At 35.8% G+C, this 22,201-nt stretch overlaps 1 protein-coding gene across 5 annotated transcripts in view; it reads right to left on the reverse strand.

Annotated features, from left to right (window-relative positions):
• The window catches only part of DYNC2H1 (dynein cytoplasmic 2 heavy chain 1), a 156,057-nt gene that overhangs the window by 8,594 nt on the left and 125,262 nt on the right, over positions 1-22,201 (reverse strand). For all 5 annotated transcript variants that reach the window (XM_030475679.1, XM_030475678.1, XM_030475677.1 and 2 more), the window contains 3 exons: positions 20,788-20,877; positions 4,615-4,724; positions 4,195-4,276 (listed from right to left, as the gene is read on the reverse strand). In XM_030475679.1, coding sequence (XP_030331539.1) covers positions 4,195-4,276; positions 4,615-4,724; positions 20,788-20,877 — 282 coding nt within the window. The remainder of the gene's footprint in view (positions 1-4,194; positions 4,277-4,614; positions 4,725-20,787; positions 20,878-22,201) is intronic.

The following is a 22,201-nucleotide window of genomic DNA, read 5'->3' on the forward strand; positions in this document are numbered from 1 at the left end:
TTTTGAAATTACAGTTATGCAAAATAACATCATTTGATCTCCTGGAAAACTTCAACCAATCATAGAAACTCCTGTTAACATGAAGACCTAAATTTTGACTTTGATTCAATATTAAAAGACACTGAAAAAAATAAAACACCGGAACAATGTACTTTCAGATACTGTTTGGCTGAGTGCTCACATAGCCATGTTCTCATTTCTATGATAAACTGTGTAGAGCAATTACAACTACTATGAAGGACATGGATTTCACAGTATCTATAATTAGCATGCACAGTATTTTTGCAGCTCAGCTCAGAGTAATGGCTGGTGTTGTCCATAAATTTTTAAATTTGAATTCTAACAAAGTATTTGGTATTTTTTAACCTGGTAATAATTTAGTTTCAAAAAAGCTAGTGTTACACATTGTAGATTATCTTTCTTCAAAATACATTTGTAGAAAGCGTGCTGATACTATGGTTCAAAGCATTTCTGTTTCCAAAATTTCAATTCTCTGCAATGAATTTTTCCTTACTAATTAATGTCATAATTTCCCATGACATGATATAAAATACAGCAGACTTAAGGAAGTAATATTTTCACTTCATTACCTCTACAGGCCTCCATCATTAATTTCTTGATATTGCAGGATGGAGGCATTCTGTGAAAAAGACCTCTCCAGATGCCTTATAATAGTTTTTCAGTCAAATGCTAAGAGCATAGTTTTGATATTAATGTCTTTCTTGCAATACATTTTTGTTTTTCACTATTGATATTAAGCAATACTCAAGCTCATAGCACTTACTATCCCAGAAGTCTCTTACCATGTTTCTTACTTCCTCTCATTCTTTTCTACAACAGAAAATGTAATGCCAAAATGAATGACTACCCGCTTTTGTACAACCACACAATCAGTGCACAAAGTAAATAGATGTATTTGCATATCAGTATGTGATTATACTGCAATAGCAATACATTTTTAGTACCTTTTGTTAAAGCAATCAAAAGTGATATTAAAGAAGATGTAATTTCGTACAGATTGACTCTAAATCAAATATTCATCACATACTACTAGGAGAGATACACTCCACGTCATACATCTAAACTGTCGCCTGAATAAACATTGATAATTTAACATCAGATTTGATAATGTACCCCAATTAAGGTGTATTCTTGGCCTGATTGAGTGTTCCTCTGTCTACTCTGTATTTTGCTAGTATTGACAGTTCTAGCACTTCACACTTCTGACTTAGAGACGATAATATATTTGAAATTTTTGGCATACAAAGATCATTCCAAATATCTATAATTGCTGAAGCATGATGCCATTTTTTAAAAGTGCAGGAAGACTGAAAAATCTTTTTATCATACAGATCATAATTAGATTTTCACCTTCCTCTCCCTATCAGAACAAATTCTGAGCCATCAAAAAGTCAAGCAAAAAAATCTCAAAGAACGTGTCTTCAAAACAGTTACTAACTGTCAGTGTGACTAAGTTAGTTATACAAAGGATGTGTGAATCTTAGGTTTAAATTCAATCTTCAACCGCATTCCTAATTGTTCCAATCCTTCAACAAAGATATTCTATTAGAATAATTAAATATCCATTGATTCAGGCACTTGAGCATGACTCTCCCATGTCCCAGAACAGAGTCCCCCTACCATTTGAGTGTAGAAACAAGTCTCCCAGTGGAAAAAGTTACACAAAGTGAAATAGCATCATTAGCATAAATTGAGACTGATAAACCTCAGAATAGCCTGTACCATGATATGGTTCTTGTAGGGGATGTGAGAGATCTAATTTTAAGCCTGCAGTCTCAATCATGTGAAGAAGGAACATGCAGTATCAACAAATAAATTAAAAAAAAAAAAATCATATTTATCAATTCTACCAGTTATTTTTATCACAAACTTTCGGATAATTTGAAGATCTATCTCACATAAGAATAGATTGGCTTAGCAAAGAGAAATTAATCTAACTTTTTTTTTCCTTGGGAGTCCTCATGCAAAATAGATCCCCATTTTATAAGTTTAGCCTGGAATCTTGAAACTGCAGACACATTAAATTTACCAGTATTAGAATTCATATCACTCGTGAACCAAGCTTAATGTGCAATCCAGAGGATCCTTATCAAACAAGACACACTTTAGAGAATGATTTTTCTGAATCACTGACATTTTTATGCCCTAGTTACACTCCATGTGGTATTTAGCTTTACTAATGTGAAAATTTCTCCCTAGTTCTCCATGAGCACGAGGAAGGAAATCTCATGGAAAGTAACCTAAATATTCGGCATGGCAAAGGATTCCAAAGCCTTTCTGTACATCAAAGATTGAAAGGAGCAGAGAAGATAATTGCGAATATTTACAAATACAAATTTGCTGAATATTGCTCTTACTGACGAAAGGGTAATCTTCAAATCAAGTGAGTAAAGTTGACAGGATTCTTACCTATATTTGAAAAAATAACCACTCACCTAACTGCTTCTACTTTTCCTGTGGCAGAGAATTTACTCTTAAACAAAATTATCTTTTTTATTTTTGATTCCTCTTGGAACATTAGACTCATTCTTGTAATGCAGTTGAGAATACACGTTAACTTTTTTGCCTACATTGTTTCAGTGACTGCTAACAACGTATTCTAACCAATATTACCAAAAACCTACCACATATATTTACACATAACAAAGAAACCTAAGTTTCAATATACCTAACTGGATTGTTGTTATAAAACTCTTTCCTCTGATTATCCTTTAATTTTTTAGTTTCCAAGCAGCTATTTCAAACCAACAACTGACATTTTTCAAAGATGGTTTTGAAGAAGCCCAAGCTTCTAGGATCTGCAGCTGATAGCCTATTAGAATACGTGTTCTGAGATGTGAAAGTCAATTTTGGCTCACTGGTATAGACTCAGAAGTCTTGGCTGAATCTGGAACCTCAGAACATGCGATTTGCAGGCTGCAAGGTTTATTATATCCCAAATTTATCCCAGGGAACCAAGTGGCCCTAAAAGTCCCTTGGTTTCTCATTAAATTAAAAAGTCCCATCTGTTTCTCATTAAATGAAGTAGGCAGCCATTACTCTTATTTAAATACTAAGATTGAATAATTTTATAAACTATTCAAAATTCAAAAGAATGTAGTGTATAAAGGTCAGACTGGATGATAACAGTTATTTTTTCTAGCTTTACAATCTATTAATATTTTAGGAATATGAATTCTTACACATTCTGTATTAGTCATTTTAGACAATAGCAGCAGACAACCCAGAACCACAATATCTCCCACAGCCCTGTGTCTGCCTGCATTACCAGGCTAGAGAAGGTGCCCTGGCACTTGCTTTCTCTTCTAGTCTAGCAACCTCTCTGCTTTGCCCGCACATCAGTACACAGTACTGTGGTGTGTGCTCTGCATGGTTGAGCCATGTTTCTGTAAGAATGCAGTTTTAAGTGTCATGCTCTGTGCTGAACACAGCAGTTTCAGCTGTGCAGTATTATCATGGGACCAACATATCTTTTGAAAGATGTAGCATCGAAAATTTACTTTGTGAATTCCCTACAAAATCCAAGTATAAAACAGGTGCAAAGAGATCTGGATTCAGCCAAAGTGGCAGTGCCACCTGAAATGTTAAGAAGCTGAACTAAATCATTTGAGGATTCATCTCCAGTTTGCTGTCAAAGCAAACAGTAGTGACTTTCTTGCTGCTAGCTGCAGTCCTAAGTGTCATTAAAAAATTGTTGGATCTTTATCATATCAAAAGCTAGTCACATTATAGTTTACTTTGGTTTGTTTAACTTCCTTAGAAGTCTGTTTTCAGTGATTCAACAAATGCTAACACATTGCCTTAGACTTGCAGATTTACATGTGTATTTCCTCTTGCTACATACCACAAGTCTTTCTGGACAAGAGATATTAACTAATGGAATTGCAGCTTAAATTTTTATCTAAGAGCTGGTTAAAGGGAATGGAGCAAGAATAAGTTTAAATTTGAAATTTCAAATAAGCACTATGACTAGAGATGGCTAAAAAGATAAATGCTTTCCTTTCCCCATTTCTACAGCATTTTTGCACTACCATTTTTGTAGCTATATACAATTAACCAGCCTTGTATCTCAGGTACACCAATGTATTTATAGCTCAGTTTATGGACAAATGACTTGGACTATTCAAATAAAACGTGTTTATAAAATTCTAGTAAAACATCCTAGTAAAATACCTTAACTTGGAGTTTGCCTTCCTGTATTCGTCCTTTCCATGATGCTGTAAATTTAAGACTGTCCACTGAACAGCTCATTACTCTGCAAGGGAAACATATATGTAGTAAACCAGAAAGACATGTAACAACAGGAAAGGAAATACAAAACCAAAACCAATGTATTTCAATGATGTGTACCATATCATACTATGTCTTTGAAGAAAAAATACATTTTTAACTTAATCTAAAATAAAGAAAATAATCAGCATTTAAGCAAGTACCTCACAGCTATTCTATTTCAGTGCAAGTAATAAAAATGAGATGACTAATGACAGAAATTGACATAATTTGTTGAATCTGTGTCCTGAAAACGAAATAACTATCTTCACGCATAGGGAACAAAAGTACATTAGCACAAATAGGTAGATTATTTTCCCTCACCTTGCAGTCTCCTGACGTAAAGCATTGAGAAATGTGTCTGGATGAAATAGCTCTGAAAGGTCAAGCGTGTCTGACAGCAGTTTCTGTTTCTCTGCTTTTTCTACCCAATTCTGAAAGAGGAGGGGAAAAAGGAAAACAAAGAATCCTGAAGTTATTGCCTGTTTTTTCAACATTTTGAGTTAATGTGGGTTTGTCAATTATTACTATTTAATGAAAAATGTTTGTGTAACTATACTGTAACCTCAAAGATCGATATTAATTTCAATATCTTATAAACAGAAAATTAACACCACTTAAATGTATAAAGAAACCCAGCAGTTTATGTGTAGTGTGACTCATCCATTCAAAATATATTTCCGTTCTGTTCTTTTGTAGAGTGCAGCTCACATTGTACAATCAAATCTTTATCAAATTTCTAACATTCTGTTGAAACCCCACCTCACTTTTACTAACAGGAGAGTTCATGTTTTCCATCAAAATGGTTGTCATTACTGTCTTTGCTTTACTAAGTTCAGGCAAATAACCGCATTCCTTTCAAGGACGCTATAAGATCATTCTTCTGTGTAAACTGCCTATTACATGCAAGAAACAATCTGCAGTAAGAGTTTTTATAAGTACTTACCAACATTTTTTTTCAAAATATCTCTTAGTATTAGTTTGAGACATGAATTCACAGAATTTTTGACAAGATAAAAACTGGCCTCTGTTATGTTAGGTAATAAATGAAACTGACAGAGGTGGGGGGAATAACTGGCCCCAATTATCCTTACAGAACACATGTCCCAACCGACTTTTTTCATCCTGTATTACATGCAGCTATGAAGCATGTTACTCAGAGCAGCAGGCTTGGAATTTCCCATCAGTGCAACACATTATGCGTTCCAATGAGAAACATGAGAAAAGAGACACACATTGCACCTTGCAGTCTTGGTAAACCATGTGTCATAAGTAATGAAATGTGAGTGTGATCCTCAAAACACTAACAATCTCAGACTAGAGAATTTGTTATTTTTAGTTGAGTTATTTAGGTATCTGAGTGGTTATGCAACAGTCTACACTCAAAATCCTGTTTTGAAACTTTTGTACTGTACATCTTTGGTACACGGTATAGTCACAGCCCTGACTATGGTACGTTAAGTTTCTGTATGACCTACTCTACAAATAGTTGCAAGCCATATACTTCTGCACAGAAAGATGAATGTTTAATACTAAGCCAGAAAATAATCAGACACTAAGATCCCACATGCTGTCACTAAACAGAGAAAGACAAACCACACTCCTTTCTAAGCACCAACTACTACAAGATTATGAAATTGCTCTCATCACTGTATAAAAAATCTTGGAAGCTACACTCTCATCACACAATGCATTTGCCAGGCATGCATACCTTGTTTATAAAGTACTCTACTGTATTCTTTGAACTGCTGACAGATGAATAATTCCATAGAAGCATCTTGGAAGTGACAAAATCATCCAAAATACAAGTAAATATCACTCTGTGGATTTTACTTTGTCAGTGCATCAGACGTATCTCCATGAAGTTTTCACCATGTTCAAGCATTAAATCGGTGGTCACATCACTGATTATGAGCCCTCAACCCAAATGATTATGAATCAGTTAGGACATTTTTGCTTTCCATTTTCATTAGGCAAATGTACACAGTTAATGACTCTTGTCTGTATGATTCTTTTAATGACTTTATATTGCAATCTTTTATCATATTGCAGTAACTCTGCATTCTGGTGAGGACATATTTTATAAATTATTTTGTGTAATAAAAAGTAGACACATTCATTTCAACTTGTATTTAATATAATTATTCTATTGCTGTCATCAAATAAACTTTTAATGTAACTGCTAAAGAGAAACACTGTCAGGAACATAGATGCTTATATTCAACCCAATTAAAAGACCAGTATGGGTGATATTAATTCTGAACTCATATAATTAAGCAGCACTAGGAAATACACAATAACAAAAGCAAAATTTGTAAATGCTTGTACTGCTCTACATAAAGCTGGTGACACAGCTCATTCACAGCTGTTTAATAAATAACTTAAGATTTAAATGCAATAAAAATAACAATAAAATTTATTTTACATCACGAGTGTAAAAAATATCCTTATGCTCACTCTCCTTTGTGTCTTATATGACCACATGGCAACATATTTGTGAAGCGCTACACTCTCAAAAGACAACACTCTACTAAATGGATCATTTGTCACTAGTGCATCAACCACCATAACGGTTGGGAGAGATCAGGTCTCGAAGGTGTCCTGGGTTCAGCTATAGCAGTCATTTTTCTCCTTCTTAGTAGCTGGTGCAGTGCTGTGTTTTTTAACTTTCAGCCTGGGAACAACGCTGATAACACTGATGTTTTTAGTTGTTGCTAAGTAATGTTTATTCCAACCAAGGACTTTCTTAGTCTCATGCTTTGCCAGGGAGGAGGGGAAGCCGGGAGGAAGCAGAGACAGGACACCTGACCCAAACTGACTGTGGTATTCCATACCACAGCACGTCATGCCCAGTATATAAACCGGGGGGAGTTACCCGGAAGGCCCAGATCACTGCTCGGGTCGGGCTGGGTATCGGTTGGCGGGTGGTGAGCAATTGTATCCTCTCCCCTTGTTATTTCACTAATCGTTATTATCATTGGTGGTAGCAGTAGTGGTTTTGTATTATACCTTAGTTGCGGGACTGCTCTTATCTCAATCCGTGGGAGTTACATTCTTCCGATTCTCCTCCCCATCCCTCCGGGAGCAGGGGGTGGAAGAAAGGGGGGAGTGAGCGAGCGGCTGTGTGGTTCTGAGTTACCGGCTGGGCTCAAACCACGACAGAAGGGAAGGAAGTTTAAGCTAAGATGTAGAAAGACTGAAGTGAAGTTTCTTGAAAAGGAGAAATCCTGTAACAGATTAGCTATAATATCTTCATTTTGCTCTCCTATCCTAACTCCAATAAAAACATACATTGACTTCGTCTGTCATGATGAATGTTGTTTAGCTTACTGATTTTGGATGGCCATATAGCATTTCAGTCTGAAAGGCTTTCTTCTATCACCAAGTCAGTAGAAAACTTTGCCTTTCCTACCTAGTAGGCCAAAATAACCCACGCATTTGTCACTTGCCAGATGGATTACAGCGAGAAGACTAACATCAGTTTCCTACCTCGCATAATACGGTCTTTAAAAGGTTTGTTGCAATTCAGATCTGTTTTTCTTCTTTAAAACAGCTAATAGTCAAGATCCAAACTCATTAAAAGCAGCTTTCAGTGTATGAATTAATGCTAGATATGACAGCTATAACATCTGGCAAAAGGCACTGACATGGTATGCAACTTATTTAAAAAAAATAAATTCACGTTATAACAGTAATTTCTATTATACCAATAATGTGATCTACAAGTCCAAATATCCTAAGCTTGAAAAGATTTACATTACAAAATAAAATTTAATAGTCTATCATACACTCTTCTCTGTAACTGTTTATTTGAATATTTTATTATTTCAGTATTTCCTGATTCTTTTTACAGTGAAAGTATAAATTTAAGTTTGAACTGTCCATGATAGATTAATTTAGGGTATGATGATTATAAGTATAATATCAAAAGTTATCATCAATACCCAAAATACTTACAAAGCAATTTCTAGCCTGATATTTCACTATCTCAACTAATGTGAGGTTTTGTTTTGTACAATAAAATGATTAAGTTTGTTTTCTTTTCTTCCCCTCCCCCCCCAAAAATAAATCTCTAAGTACAGTCTCTGGTGGCTCAAATACTATTTTTTTCATGTATCTTAACATCCAAGAAGCAACTATACCATTTTCAAAGAGAAGCCTTCCTTATCTTCTATAATCCCAAAGCAAACTGAGAACCTCATATTGAACAGTGGAAGGAATAAAGAGGATGCCAGATTTTCACATTATCATTTATACAACTTTAGGATCACAGAACTCCTCCACAATGAATCAAGTACTTTTCCTTCACTGTTTTAATTCATTCCAAATGTAATCTCTTCTACTGTGCTTTTCTGTTGGTGTGGTCCCAGAGGAGAAGTTATATTGAAAGAGAAAATAATAGAAATCATTACAGGAGTGATTTCAGTTCTGTGCCTGGAAAACTGTATTCAGTGTTATATGAATATGCATAGCCCAAAACCATAGAGTACAATTCTGTTTTTCCACTAGTTTTAGAGGGATTCAAAGTTACTAGAGGAAAAAAAAAGTAAAAATGCAGGACTTTGGATAAGGGCAGTAAGCATTCAGTTAACCAGAGTTTAGACTACACAAAAGTCAATCCAGCAGTTATGCTGGAGTCCTCTTTTCCTCACAGTGCAGCAACTGTTTTACAGGTGTGCTCCTAACAGTCGGCATTCAGTGGTAAATGCCAGCAGGAGTAGTTGTACTCCAAGAAATGAAATAGAGGTATTTTTTCTGGCATTGCGCACAGAGAGGATAACACATAGCTTCTCAGGAGAAATTGGCATACAAAAATTTGCACCTTTGTGGTAATTTTTTGGTATGTGAAATCCTTGAGCTTTTATTCCTGAAGTAGTTATCTTTTATTAAATGAACATCTGAATACTGCAATATTTCAGGTATATGATAACAGGTTGGCACATACTATCTTTTAAATGGTAAGTAACACAGGAATTTAACTTGCAGTCTTATTTTTAAAATAATTTTGTCCTCTTTATTTTATTATTATTACTTTAGAGTATGCAGACCAAAACTGGTTATTGCTCTAAATAAAATACTAGTATTTATTTATTTCTGTTGACATGCCTCCGAAACCCCGTTTGTTCAGGAAGTTTGAAAACCAACACAATATAGCACAGTGTTAGAGCATAAACCTGAGTCCATTAGCATTGACACGCTATGCCAGAAGCAGATGTGCAGTAAGACATAGCTGAGGGAAGCATTAGCAAATGTGATCTCATTCCAGTTACTGTATTAATTTATTTTTATCAAAACAGGAACTTTCCATGAATTGCTGTTTCCTATATTTAATAAGGATACCAGAATGATGATGCTGCATAAGAACTGTAACATCATACTGACAAGTTCATGATTGATGCATGCCAAAAATATCTACATTCATATATTTCCTATATGATCACTAAATTCAGAATCCAATTAGGCAATACTCATGCTTCATGCATTCTAGTCTTTTCTTTCTCCACAACTAAGTACATCAGTTACTAGGTGCTAGACTGCATTTGCAGTTACATAGAGTACAACTGGGTAAGGTAGCATAAGAGCTCAAACCACAGCCAGAAACTACAAAACATGCAGAGCAAATGGGACAAACATTCAAAGAAACTTCAAGTGTTCTCTCCTTTTGAAAGAGATTATGTCCTAATTCCCACCTTCACTGGTAAGAAGTTGCAGGGGAGGGAACACAGCAGCACATAAAATTCATTTCCTGATAATAGACAAAACTGCCTACCATAATCCTTGAACAAAGCCAGGACTACATCAGACATCATTCCTTTGCAGAGCTCTGGAGCAGGGATGTTGAAATCTATATTGTGATGGTGCTGGTGTAACTAAACAGCAGCATGGAATCATAGAGTCATAGGATGGTTAGGGTTAAATATTAGTTTCAACCCCCCTGCCATGGGCAGGGACACCTTCTGCTAGAGCAGGTTGCTCAAAGCCTCATCCAACCTGGCCTTGAACACTACCAGGGAAGGGGCAGCCGCCACTTCTCTGGGCAACCTGTGACAGTGCCTCACCATCCTCACAGTGAAGAATTTCTTCCTAATATCCAATCCACCCTCTTTCAGTTAAAGCCATTCCCCCTTGTCCTGTGTACTACATGCCCCTGTAAAAAGCCCCTCTCTTGTAGGCTCCTTTAGGAACTGGAAGCTGCTGTAAGGTCTCCCTGGAGCCTTCTCTTCTCCAGGCTGAACAACCCCAGTTCCCTCGGCCTGTCTTCACAGGACAGGTGCTCCAGCCCTCTGATTATCCTCCTGGCCTTCCACTGAACTCACTTTCTGATGTCCTGTCACATTTCAGGGGTAAGAGAATGCTGAAGAGCAGAATACTCAATATATTAGGCACTAGTAATGATGGGATGCGCTGCAGTAATTTAATTTATAGTACAGGCTAGAAGGCTATGTTAGAATAAGGAGAGCCAACAGAAAACTGCTTACTTTGCTATGGTTCATTTTCTCTGGTCAACATTTATGTGAGATAGATTTTCTGTTAAGCACCTCCCTCACAATCCTTGTTCCTCTTCTGAAACAATGACCCCTTGGCCTGCTGTCACCAGTCTCTCTCTCCACTTGCCCCCCTCTTTTTTTTTTTTTTTTAACTGATTACAGTAGTTTATTTTTTTGTTGCCACCCTCTCTTGAGGCTGTCAAAATTCAGAGAAAACACCTCAGCCATGCCTGTATCACAGAACTCTCCTCTATTAGCAACTCTGAAGGCTTAACCTAACTCTCAGGTATGTGTGCAATGTTCCTCAAACACTAAAGCAAATCCAATTAGAAATTCTTTAACTCTGTGCGGTACATATCCCAGAATATACCTTAGTGAAAAGGCAAAGAAGGAAATCTATTTTTCTACAAGGAAAAAAGATCACAGAAGGGAAATAGTGGCTGATGCAACCCCATTCTAAACAAGGAGCTCTAGGATTGTTTGGCCATTTCTGTGATACGGCATCCTGTGACACCATGCTGGCTCATGCTAAAGATACTTACACTCCATTGAACACAACACTGCAGCATGGGATTACTGCTCAGACTGTCAAATGGTTTGTTCAACAAAGTATAACTGTGTAGACACAGAAATTGTTTTTTTTTAATTGGTATGGATTGTTATTTGTTCCTACATAGTAAAGCCAAGGCATTTAGAGTGAAGGTATCTCAAGTAGAGTATATGAGCAATTTGAAGCCCATAACACCTTTCTTTAAAACAGAAAGGGAAATTTTTTGTGGCTAACCCCAAAAGAACAGCTCATCATCAAGGTGTCCTGTCACACTTGAGGACTAAGATGATGCTGAAAAGCAGTAGCATGGCATGAAGCTTCATTCAAACCTGTTCTCAGGAAGTAACCTGGCAACATAGGCCTTATGGAGTAATTTAAGGAAAAAACAGCACTTCTTTTGTTCTATTTGTAAATGTTTTTTTTTGTTGTTGTTGTTGGTTGGTTGGTTGGTTCGGGTTTTTTTGAGATACAGGGGTTTCAGTTTTAAAATTATTTGTTATAGAAATAATTTATTCATAAAATTAAACATTTGGCAGCAATATTATCTATGTCATTTTGATACCTACTGCATGATATTTTAAAGTATCTTACAGTATCATGGAATTACAGAATAATTAGAGTTGGAAGACATCTGGAGATCTTCTAGTGAAACTCCCCACCCTCATAGAAGGGCCAGCCTACAATAGGTTGCTCAGCGGCTTGTTCCAATATAATTTTATATATCTCAAATGATAGAGATTCCACAGCCTTCTTGGACCACCTGTTCCAGTGTCTGACCATCCTCAAGATGATTTTTTCCTTACAAATACCTAATTAGAGTTTGCCTTCTCGCAACTTCTGGCTGTTTTCTCTTGGCTGATCTTAGTAAGTGCCACTATGTATGTCTAAGCAATACATGAAACATCTGAAATTTTCAGGGCATGTAACTGAATATTTAACATTTAAGAGAGAAGTACTACACTGAACTGGTACAAATCAAGTGCATATTCATTAGAGCACATTTGACCCAAAAGGAACAGTGAAGTTCTAAATTACAAAATTATGGAAGTTAGGTCGAAAGAGACCTCTGAAAGTCATTTGATCTAATGGCAGTTCAAAGTAGGGACAAATTCATTGTCAGGGCATTGTCTGCTCTAGTTCTGTGCATTTCCCAAAATGGAGATTCCACAAAGCTTTCTGCGTAATCTGGGTAATGTTTTTTTCAACCAAACAGCCAAAAACTGGACAAGTGCTTCAGACGTGGCCTCAGAAATGCAGAACAGGAAGAAATAACAACTCCCTTTGAGGTTTCTTAAGCTTATTAAGAATTTTGCATTTCGATGGTATCATGGGTGACACATTTTTAGCAAACTTGCAGCTAATAAGCAACACTTTTACTATTCTAGCAACCTCTTACTGTATTTTTTCCTTGATGGATTCTTTTGTTGATATATTCAAATCATCAATTTTTACTTTCTCCATCTGATAAGAATACATGAATACACATCACTGAATATATCTTTTTTCTAGCTGCATAATCTATATGTCTGAATAATGAGCGATACTGGCTTTAGTTCTAAATTATTTACTGCATTTTTTCCTGATACATAGGTAATTTCAGTTGATTAAATTTATTATATGGGATCATGAAATATTAGAAATGACACTGAAAATGGTAATTATAGAGAATAGTGGCATGCGCAAGGAAAAGCATACACAGCTACAACAGTACAAACATGAGGGAAATTTTGAAACTCAAGCTCAGATGCAGAGAACAGATTCCTTGTTGAATCATAACTCGCAGTTCAGAATGACTATGTGGAATTAACAATATAAAAATATCACTGCCTGCAAATGTGCTATTACACATTCTCCTCCATGTAAGGCACACAATTCTAATTAAGTTTCTTATAGCACTCAGTTTAATACACTGGGAAACATACTATAGTGCAAAAGTATATTTAACCTTCCGGCTTTTAAGTGTTACTTACATGCCTAAAATGGGGATAGAATCATAGAATAGTTTGGGCTGGAAAGGATCTTTAAAGATCATCTAGTCCAACCTCCCTGAAATGAGCAGGGACATCTTCAACTAGATCAGGTTGCCCAGAACCACATCCAGCCTGGCTTTGGATGTCTCCAGGGATGGTGCATTCACCACCTCTCTGGATCTAAGCTTCCTATCACTCTTCAGAACTCTTCTTTGACTCAAGGTTTTGTTTTTTCTGAATTATGTACCTTGCTGAACATTTATAGACAAAGACCATACCAAGAAGACCCCCATAAGATCAAAAACCACCCCATACCCCAAACCATAATCCCTCTGTTTCTGTTTACTCCAGCTTTAAAATAGTCATGACAACAGAGTTGCTGAGTGCACTTGCCTCCTGCACTGCTTGCTTTATTTGAATGTGAATTCCCAAGAGCAAAACTAGTGTGCAACAACAGATAAACAAGGATTTAGTCAAGAATTACTTTCATGAAGCTTTTCCTTCACAAACTAAATTTGACATGACAGCTCTGAAACTTTAAATATTCTTTTTTTTATATATTTGTACAGGAATACAATATGAAACTATAATATCATTTCAAATTCAGCTATATGAAATCTTTTTCCAGGAGAGAAAGATCAGTCAACATGCAGCTACATTTCTGTCTTCCCCCAAAGAAATGCCAAGATTGGTAATTAGGGATGATGCTCAGTTGTAGAATAGCAATGTGTTTCTATTAGGAAACAGACTTTCTTTTTAATATATATCTCCAAATGCTATTTAAGGAATAGTTATATCATGTTACCATTGATCTTGACCAATTAAAATCTCAAATCAAGCAATGAAATATTTTGTAAACTATTTCACCAAGCCAGTTCCTGCCAAAGTATGTACAGTTCAAAACAGAACTGAGATCACATCTAGTTACTCCATAAATTACAAGAAATTGTACTCTAAAAAATTTATTTCTATGCATGCATGAATGACAATGAAATCACAATTATAAATTAAACAATAAGGATTTTGAATGGATTGCTTATTAGTAGACACAATATTTGTGTCAATATAATGGTGATCAGAAGAGCAAGTTACTGCAACTGAGTTGTCTAGAAAAAAACAAAGCAGACTGATGAATGTACCTGCAAATTGCCATATTAGCATGTGTTGCAGCCTTCTCATTTATTAATCGCTGGAATTTAAAATTACAAAAGTCTTTGACAGGATAACATAATGAAACTCATTTTCATATGCAAATGATAATAACATCCTTTTCTACCACTTGTACTATAATTAACCTTTTTTTGCTTGAACTTTGGTCCAACAAGACTATCCATTTTACTCTGTTTTCTCTTTTGCAGCTTTGTCCATGATAAAGGAAACAGATACGATGAAAAAGAAGTTATTAGAAACTGAGCAATCTACACTTTAAAATTTAACAATTTAAATGCATACAGTTTCTTCCTATATTGTGAAAATTAATCTTGTAGCTTAAGGAGAAAGATCAATGAATGGTGATTATTTTATTAGATTAAATAAAGTATGTCAGCTATAGCTTTAAATCTTATATAATACATGGTATAATTTCTTGTAAATTATGGAGCGTATAAGTACTAACTTGCATCCATAGAAGAAAAACAGAATACTAAATCTAGTTCTTTTAAAGTTAATTTGAGGCTAGAAAAAAGTGTTTAAAATAAGATTTTCTTTAAAATAAGGTAATTTCTCAGAAAGTACATAGAGACAATGACCTGGGTTTTTCTTCTTTTTTATGCAATACTTATAAAACCCATTTTGTGAGTGACCATCTTCTGCAATCAATATTGTACAACAGAGAGCTGAACAACTGGTTAGTGGTATGATAAAGGAGGCTGCTCCAACTTCTGCTTACAAGGTAGTGTTTAAAAATTAAATAAGAATGGCCATTCTCGCTGAACATGCTCAGAATTCGGAGAGTTTAATTAACAGCAGCTGGATTCTGTTGAAACGGACTTCTGCTTCAAAACATCTAAGCCTGATGTTCATAGAAAAGCTCATAACAGAACATCTAAACTTCATTGGGATTAAACTTCAACAACTCACAAGGAAACTAAGTGAAATGCAAGTAGAAGTATCTTTTCCTTTTTCCAATGCTGCTTTCTAAAAACTGTTTTTCCATGCATAAAGCAAATTGTTTGCCCAAAACTTGACATAATCCTTGCTCACTGACAGCCAAAAATATTTCCATTTAGAACAATTAATTTTGCAGTGAAAGGTCTTGATAGATATATCCTGGCTGATAAATTCTGAACAAAGTGAAATCATGCTGCAATGCAATGAGAGCTGTGGGAGTCAATTAAGGCTCACTTTCTTAGCAGATAATGTTCAGCTGCAGTTGTATTTCTGTTTTGATATTCATGACAGCTAAAGAGGAGAAGCCAAGAAAAGCAACAGAAAAATGCTAATTCTTCATCATAAAGTGGAAATTTGAACTAAAGTAATGGAATGGGTAAATTTAAAACACAATATTTTTATTATTTTTTGTTATTTAATATTAGAATAGTAAATCTTAAGTATGCTGCACTGTACAGATACCTAGGTAAGAGCTGTTCAAATAGAGAGAGCTCAATAAGAGAAACAATGACAATGTAGGGAATACAGCCAACCTAATGCATCTAATGAATCAGCTACTCCTAAAACCATAAAAGACAAACCATTAAGCTATTGTCTCTGCCGCGAAATCTGCTAAGACAGTCTATCAGAGAAAACTCTGAAATGCCACGCACACAAAGTGGGATTACTTAAAGAGGTATAGGCCTTATTACGGAGTGCCCAAGTAGGTGAATTTTGGGACTGAATGTGACAATTCTGGGATTGCACAAGATTTATTATAGGATATTTAGGGAAAGAACCAAAGGTGGATGGGGGATGAATAAGAATGGGAAAACAGAGAGAAGTATAATAGGGCATGCCACACATGGGGAGGCTGCTGGACAGTACACTTTGGCCAGCCTTGCACCTGATAACCAGGGCCTGTCCTATCCCCTGCAGCTTTATTTTTAGTTATTTTTTTGTGTGTGTGTTCTCTGTTTGGGGGAAGGGAATCCATTAGCAAACTTCTGGCAGCACCAGCCAGCAGGAGGATGAGAGATTTGGGAGCTGCATGCTGCAGACTGAGGGACTGGAAGCAAGACAGTAGAGAGAACGAAAATCAGCCATATGTGTGAAGGGTATTTTCCTTGAGCAATGAACCACAGAAATAGGATAGGGCTATCGTGTATTTATGCAGCTGCCTGTAAAGGTACTTTCCTTCTCTGCTAGCCTGTGTTTAGCTGTGTCTGTACAGAGCTTGTGTGCATGCCTATTTTATAATTCAAGCTCACCCTCTACTTCTCAGATTTTATGTGCATATTATCTACTGTTGCATGAAGACTGATTTATAGGCTGGTCTCAGAGTTCTTTAACTCAGTGAAAATTGAGAGAAATATACTTCCTTGGCTTTGTAAGAGCAGACTTTCTGCATGTTAACAGTGAATGAAAACTGAGCCTCTTTGCCTAAGATGCCTTGAGTGTGAAGGAAGAATACTATGCCTCCTATTCCCAGAAGGTTTTATAGTAGCTTCAGCAGGCAACTTCCACAGGTTCAAAATTTATATAACTTGGGTATTCAATCTAACTTTCTGGGGATATAATTGTTGAAACAGAGGAATAGTAAGGGTTCCAAAACAGAAACAAAGTCATTCTACCTCAAATAGTAAAGGATTAGTAAAATAGTAAACAGCTTACACTAGGGGGTCAAACTGGTATTGAAATTAAATGTTACTACCCTAGATTTCACTCAGAATGAGGGGGAACAAGATATAACTGGGGCGGGGGGGGGGGGGAGGAAAGAGAGAGGGAGGGGTTGAAGCCATCTGATCTTTGGGGTCCCTTCCAACCCTAACTACCCCACATCCCAGAGAGCTACATATAAGTCTCTTGATAACTACAACTTTTTATATAATGTATTAGGAGTACTTTACGGTTAAACACACATTTTCAACAAAAACTTTCATAATTTATGAAAATAAAAATTTTCAGTATTCATAAACATTTCCTTGATTAGAACTCTGAAAGTAGTATTTATGAGTCTGAGCTAAACCAGTCCTTCTTTTTCAGTGTATGCTGTAGGCCTTTTAGCAGTTGACCAAACAGCCTTCCAAAGGAAGAACTGTTTTTATAGATGACTTAGAAGCAGCTCAGTCCAAAAGAGTGAAATAAATATTTTCATTTAAAATGTAAGATATTGTTGGAATAAGAGGTGGTTTTGTGGAAGAAGAGAAATTAAGCTCTTTATTTAGTTCTTCTGGAAAAAAAAGTTCCAATTTATTGACCTGAAAGATCAATGTTGATACTCAGCTGACATTTGCCTGGGCTGCTGTTTTGCCTCTAGATAGCTGTAGTTCTGGGTCTTTTCTCTTTTTATCTCTTGCTGGTATCCATGGCCATGAGAATACACTTATCTACAGACTGGGATGGACAAGTTCCATTATACTCTGATGTATATTACTGCTGAGCTATAATCATGTACCACAAGAGAAGGAAACCACAGATTGCATTTAAGATCCCACCATGGGGAAACTCTAAGTATAAGGGCCAAGAACTACAACCAACACAAAGAACTATGATGATTCATAAGCTTCCTATCTCAATGTTGATAGCAAATAAATCACTTTAGACAGACAAGCTGAAACACAATATTGTAAAGTTGAATGTGAGCATTGCTAATTGAAAGTATTCAGAACTCTTCATCTTAGAAGAATGTTCAATAAAGAGAAATTTTGTTTCAATTGCAAGCAAAAGCTAACATCCAAATATCAGGAATTACACCTGGGGAGAAATCACATATTTCCATCAGCTCTATCAGCACGACATAATACACAGCAAAACATGGCTCTATTGCATTTTGCATATACTGATTTGTTCACAGTTTAAGTAGGCAGATTTCCTTTTTTTATTTTGCTTTTACTGACTGAATTCAGACCTGAGAAATGCAGCACCTGTTGTTTTTCTGTCTGTTGTTGTGTAATGCTCCCAGAACATCTCTACACTTCCATAAATTCTGTTATAATTATTCTACCATCTGGCCTATATTTTGGGTTTCTCCCAAAACCTTGAAAAAGGCAGCCTTTAATAATCTAAGTAGAGACCTACTGCATCGTTAGTAGTTGCAATCTTCCAGTATGACTTCAATGTCTCTTATTTTCTTCTTGAAAAATACCTAAACCTGACCTGTCTCAAAAGGTGAAGGCAGAAGTCAAGATCTTATAGTGAATGAATCAGAGAGAGGTATGAGTAACTATCAAATACCCATGATGATGCAGATGGTCATATAAAACTAAACCCATCCAAAATATGGCCTTTATTGAAATATAAATCTGAAGGTAATTTTCAGAGTTATGAGAAAATCTTAATTGAAGACTTGATTGAATTTCTGAATACTAAATCTAGACTTAATTAATAAGAAATTACATTTATAAAATCAATAATGAAAACTCACAAAATAGGAAAGTTAATTAAAAATGATCAAGGCTAATCAAAATCTTGGTGTAATATGCACAAATATGAATTGGAATCACATTTAAAGAAAAGGATGACTGAAATGCATAATTAGAAATAATCAACATTTTTCTGTAAAATACATACAAAAACAAAAACAAATTTTGTTTCAGATGTGATCTGACTAGAAGCTTGAGAAGCAAAACAGACTGAAAATGTTATTACTAAGAATTGTTTCAAATACAACTGCATTACACATTTGACATTAAAAAGACCCATAAAAAATATGTAAGAACCAGAACCTGGTCATTTGTCACTACTTTCTGTTGTCATTAACAAAAAATTAATAGAATTTACTGCATATGGATACAAGCAGATGTCTACTGTAAAGCTCTGCCTTAATAATCTGTCCCTCTCTTACAGTAAGTAAATGTTTAAAATTGTAAATGATTTCTTCACAATAACTTTCATTAAAATGAGTACTCCAAGTGTACAATTTTGTCAGCAGTTTGAACAATGAGAAAGGAAGATTACTATCATGGTAACATAATGCAGCACATTTGTCAATACTTCACTGGAGTAATATATGGAAATAAGAACTTTTTGAATATGCTTGGTTGAAAATCATCTATTACTGGTAACACTAATTTCAGCCTGTTACACTGTTACATTATCTCTACTTTCCATGGGAGGTGCACTCCACACAGATGCTTGAACTCTAATCTTGGGCTTCCATTTAAAAAAAAACTGTGCAAGTAAGGAAAATTATGCGCAGTTTGGTCAGAACCAAGTAAAGGCAGGAGCCGCAAACTGCAAGGTACCAACACTGCCGACTGAACCACAAATGATGCTTTTTTAATAATGACGACTACAATAGTCAGTCAAAAGACAAAAGGGACTGAGTTCAACTCTACCTATACGACCAAATAACATCTGAACATGCATTATCACTTATTGCTATACACATTTGCACTTTATAACTTGAGCCTTTTTGTGAAGGAAAGGATAAAGAAAAGTTAAACATTAGCCAGAAGAAATAGTTTGCATAACAAGAATCTTATTAATACTTTGGAAACATCCATTTGACAGTTTATTTAGAAAAAGTAATGATTAGAAATCATATGTCCCTCAAATATTCCTGCTGAATCTGACAGTCAACACTAATGTCCACAGAAATCTTCTTCATATCCCACTGGACAAGACTGTGTTAATTAAGGTCAAAACCAGCAGCTTTCTATTTATTGCCTGGAGGTAATCAAAGATCTGTCCCTCCTAAAGGAACCTTCCTCTCTGGAAGATTCTCAGAGCTTCCTCTTTATGTATCCAACATGATGAAATCTGTTCCCTTAAATACTAATTAATTTAGGTAAATGACCTTTTTTATTTGTCTGCTTATTAACTTAAAAATACCTCTTCTGTCAAAGTATAGATAGATTTACCTCAACTAAAATTTGTATTTTTTACTGTCAGACTGTAGATCGACAAAGTTGTTGTTGGACCCTGCACCTTCTACTATAGCCACTTGTAAACCTGGAGAATGTGGATGTTTTCTTTATTTGCCTCAAAGACTAGTCTTCTATGAATTTCTACATTAGCTCTATTAGAGTTGCTTCACTTTTTCTGTTTATACATATCTCTCCAAATTAAAGATTATGTCTTGTCTTGATGTAAAGATTCATCTGAGTAAATATACTTTTTTCCCCAGAGTTCATCAGATAAACTAATGATTAAAATCTAAGATGTAAATCTATTGTGAAGCAACAAACAACATTACTGTATTTAAAGTTACTGACTTTAAATTGCTCAGTCTGCTGTCTTCACATTTCTCATCTATCCTTAAATTTTTATATGCCTTTTCACACATCCAAAAATCCTTGGGACTTCAGTTTATAAAGGCTTACTGTAGCGCAATTCACATAATATACTGTGTCACTGACCATCAGCATAGTGAGGTAAAATGACTCTTTAAAATTACCTGCATAGCAAGTGCTCGAGCTACAAGACTTCTAAGATATTGTAAAGGATCTTCTGGACCTTCCCACTTGCTTTGCCATGCAATGGGACACTGAAACAAAAATATATTTAATGAAAAACCATCATCATTACATTTTAAGCTAGCAATTTGAATGAAATGAAATAATCTGGAGATCAAATATATCTAACAAAGAAAAAAAGCCGTATAAGTAGTATAATGCCCAAAGCAAACAACCACTAATAGGAAGGTCATATTCCCACTATTATTTATGTGGCACATAGAGATACAGTACTGATGGAGAATTTACAAGAACTTCTGCTATCCAAGAATCAAACACAAACACTTCAAAAAGGCCTAAACTGAGTCCCTCTTGGAAAGCCATGATCCATCGTTCAACTGCAACCACAGGTTCCCACTCCTTTGCTGCTGCCTTCTCAGACTTGAATATGCAGTTGTGTTGCTCTGTAGTGAAGTGAATCTTCCACAGGATTATTTTCTCATCATGTTAAAGTTTTTGTAGAACAACACCTGAGAATAAAACCCTGCAAGACCTCCCTGTACAAATTTCTCATTGACTTCAAAAAGAAAAGCTGAAAAGGTCCCCTGTTAGATTCTCTCCTTATAAAATTAAGAATAAAAACATAACTGTACCTACTCCACATGAATCTGTAAAGTACACTGAAATTGACTCTGCAAGATTGTCCTATTTATGTGAAAGAGAATTGATGTAAATCATTATCTGTGGAATATTGCATAATACTGAAGATGCTGAACAGAATAAACAGTTTATACTGTTTAACAATTACAGCTGCATTTTCAAGGGGGTTCACTATCTAATAGCATATGGACTGAAGAGATTGTCAAAATGTGATCACAGAAGTTTGCCAGAAAAAGTATCTTTCAAAGCAAATATTCAGTGTGTACCTTTCATAGATAAAAGTCAGAAAATATCTGGATCTGGGGACACTAATTAATAACCACAGAATCACAGAATTGTTAGGGTTGGAAGGGACCTCTGGAGATCATCTAGTCCAACCCCCCTGCCAAGGCAGGATCCACCCAGAGCAGGTCACACAGGAACGTGTCCAGGTGGGTTTTGAATGTCCCCAGGGAGGGAGACTCTACAACCTCCCTGGACAGCTTGTTCCAGTGCTCTGCCACCCTCAATATAAAGAAATTCTTCCTCATGTTGAGGTGAAACTTCTTGCGTTTTAGTTTATGGCCACTGCTCCTCATCCTGTCACTGGGCACCACTGAAAAGAGTCTGGCACCATCCTCCTGGCACCCGCCTTTGAGATATTTATATGCATTAACAAGATGCCCTCTCAGTCTTCTCTTTAGACTAAACAGGCCCACGTCCTGCAATCTCTCCTTATAAGAAAGATGCTCCAGATTCCTGATCATCATTGTGGCC

Source organism: Strigops habroptila, chromosome 2, assembly GCF_004027225.2.
Source record: "Strigops habroptila isolate Jane chromosome 2, bStrHab1.2.pri, whole genome shotgun sequence".
Taxonomy (NCBI): domain Eukaryota; kingdom Metazoa; phylum Chordata; class Aves; order Psittaciformes; family Psittacidae; genus Strigops; species Strigops habroptila.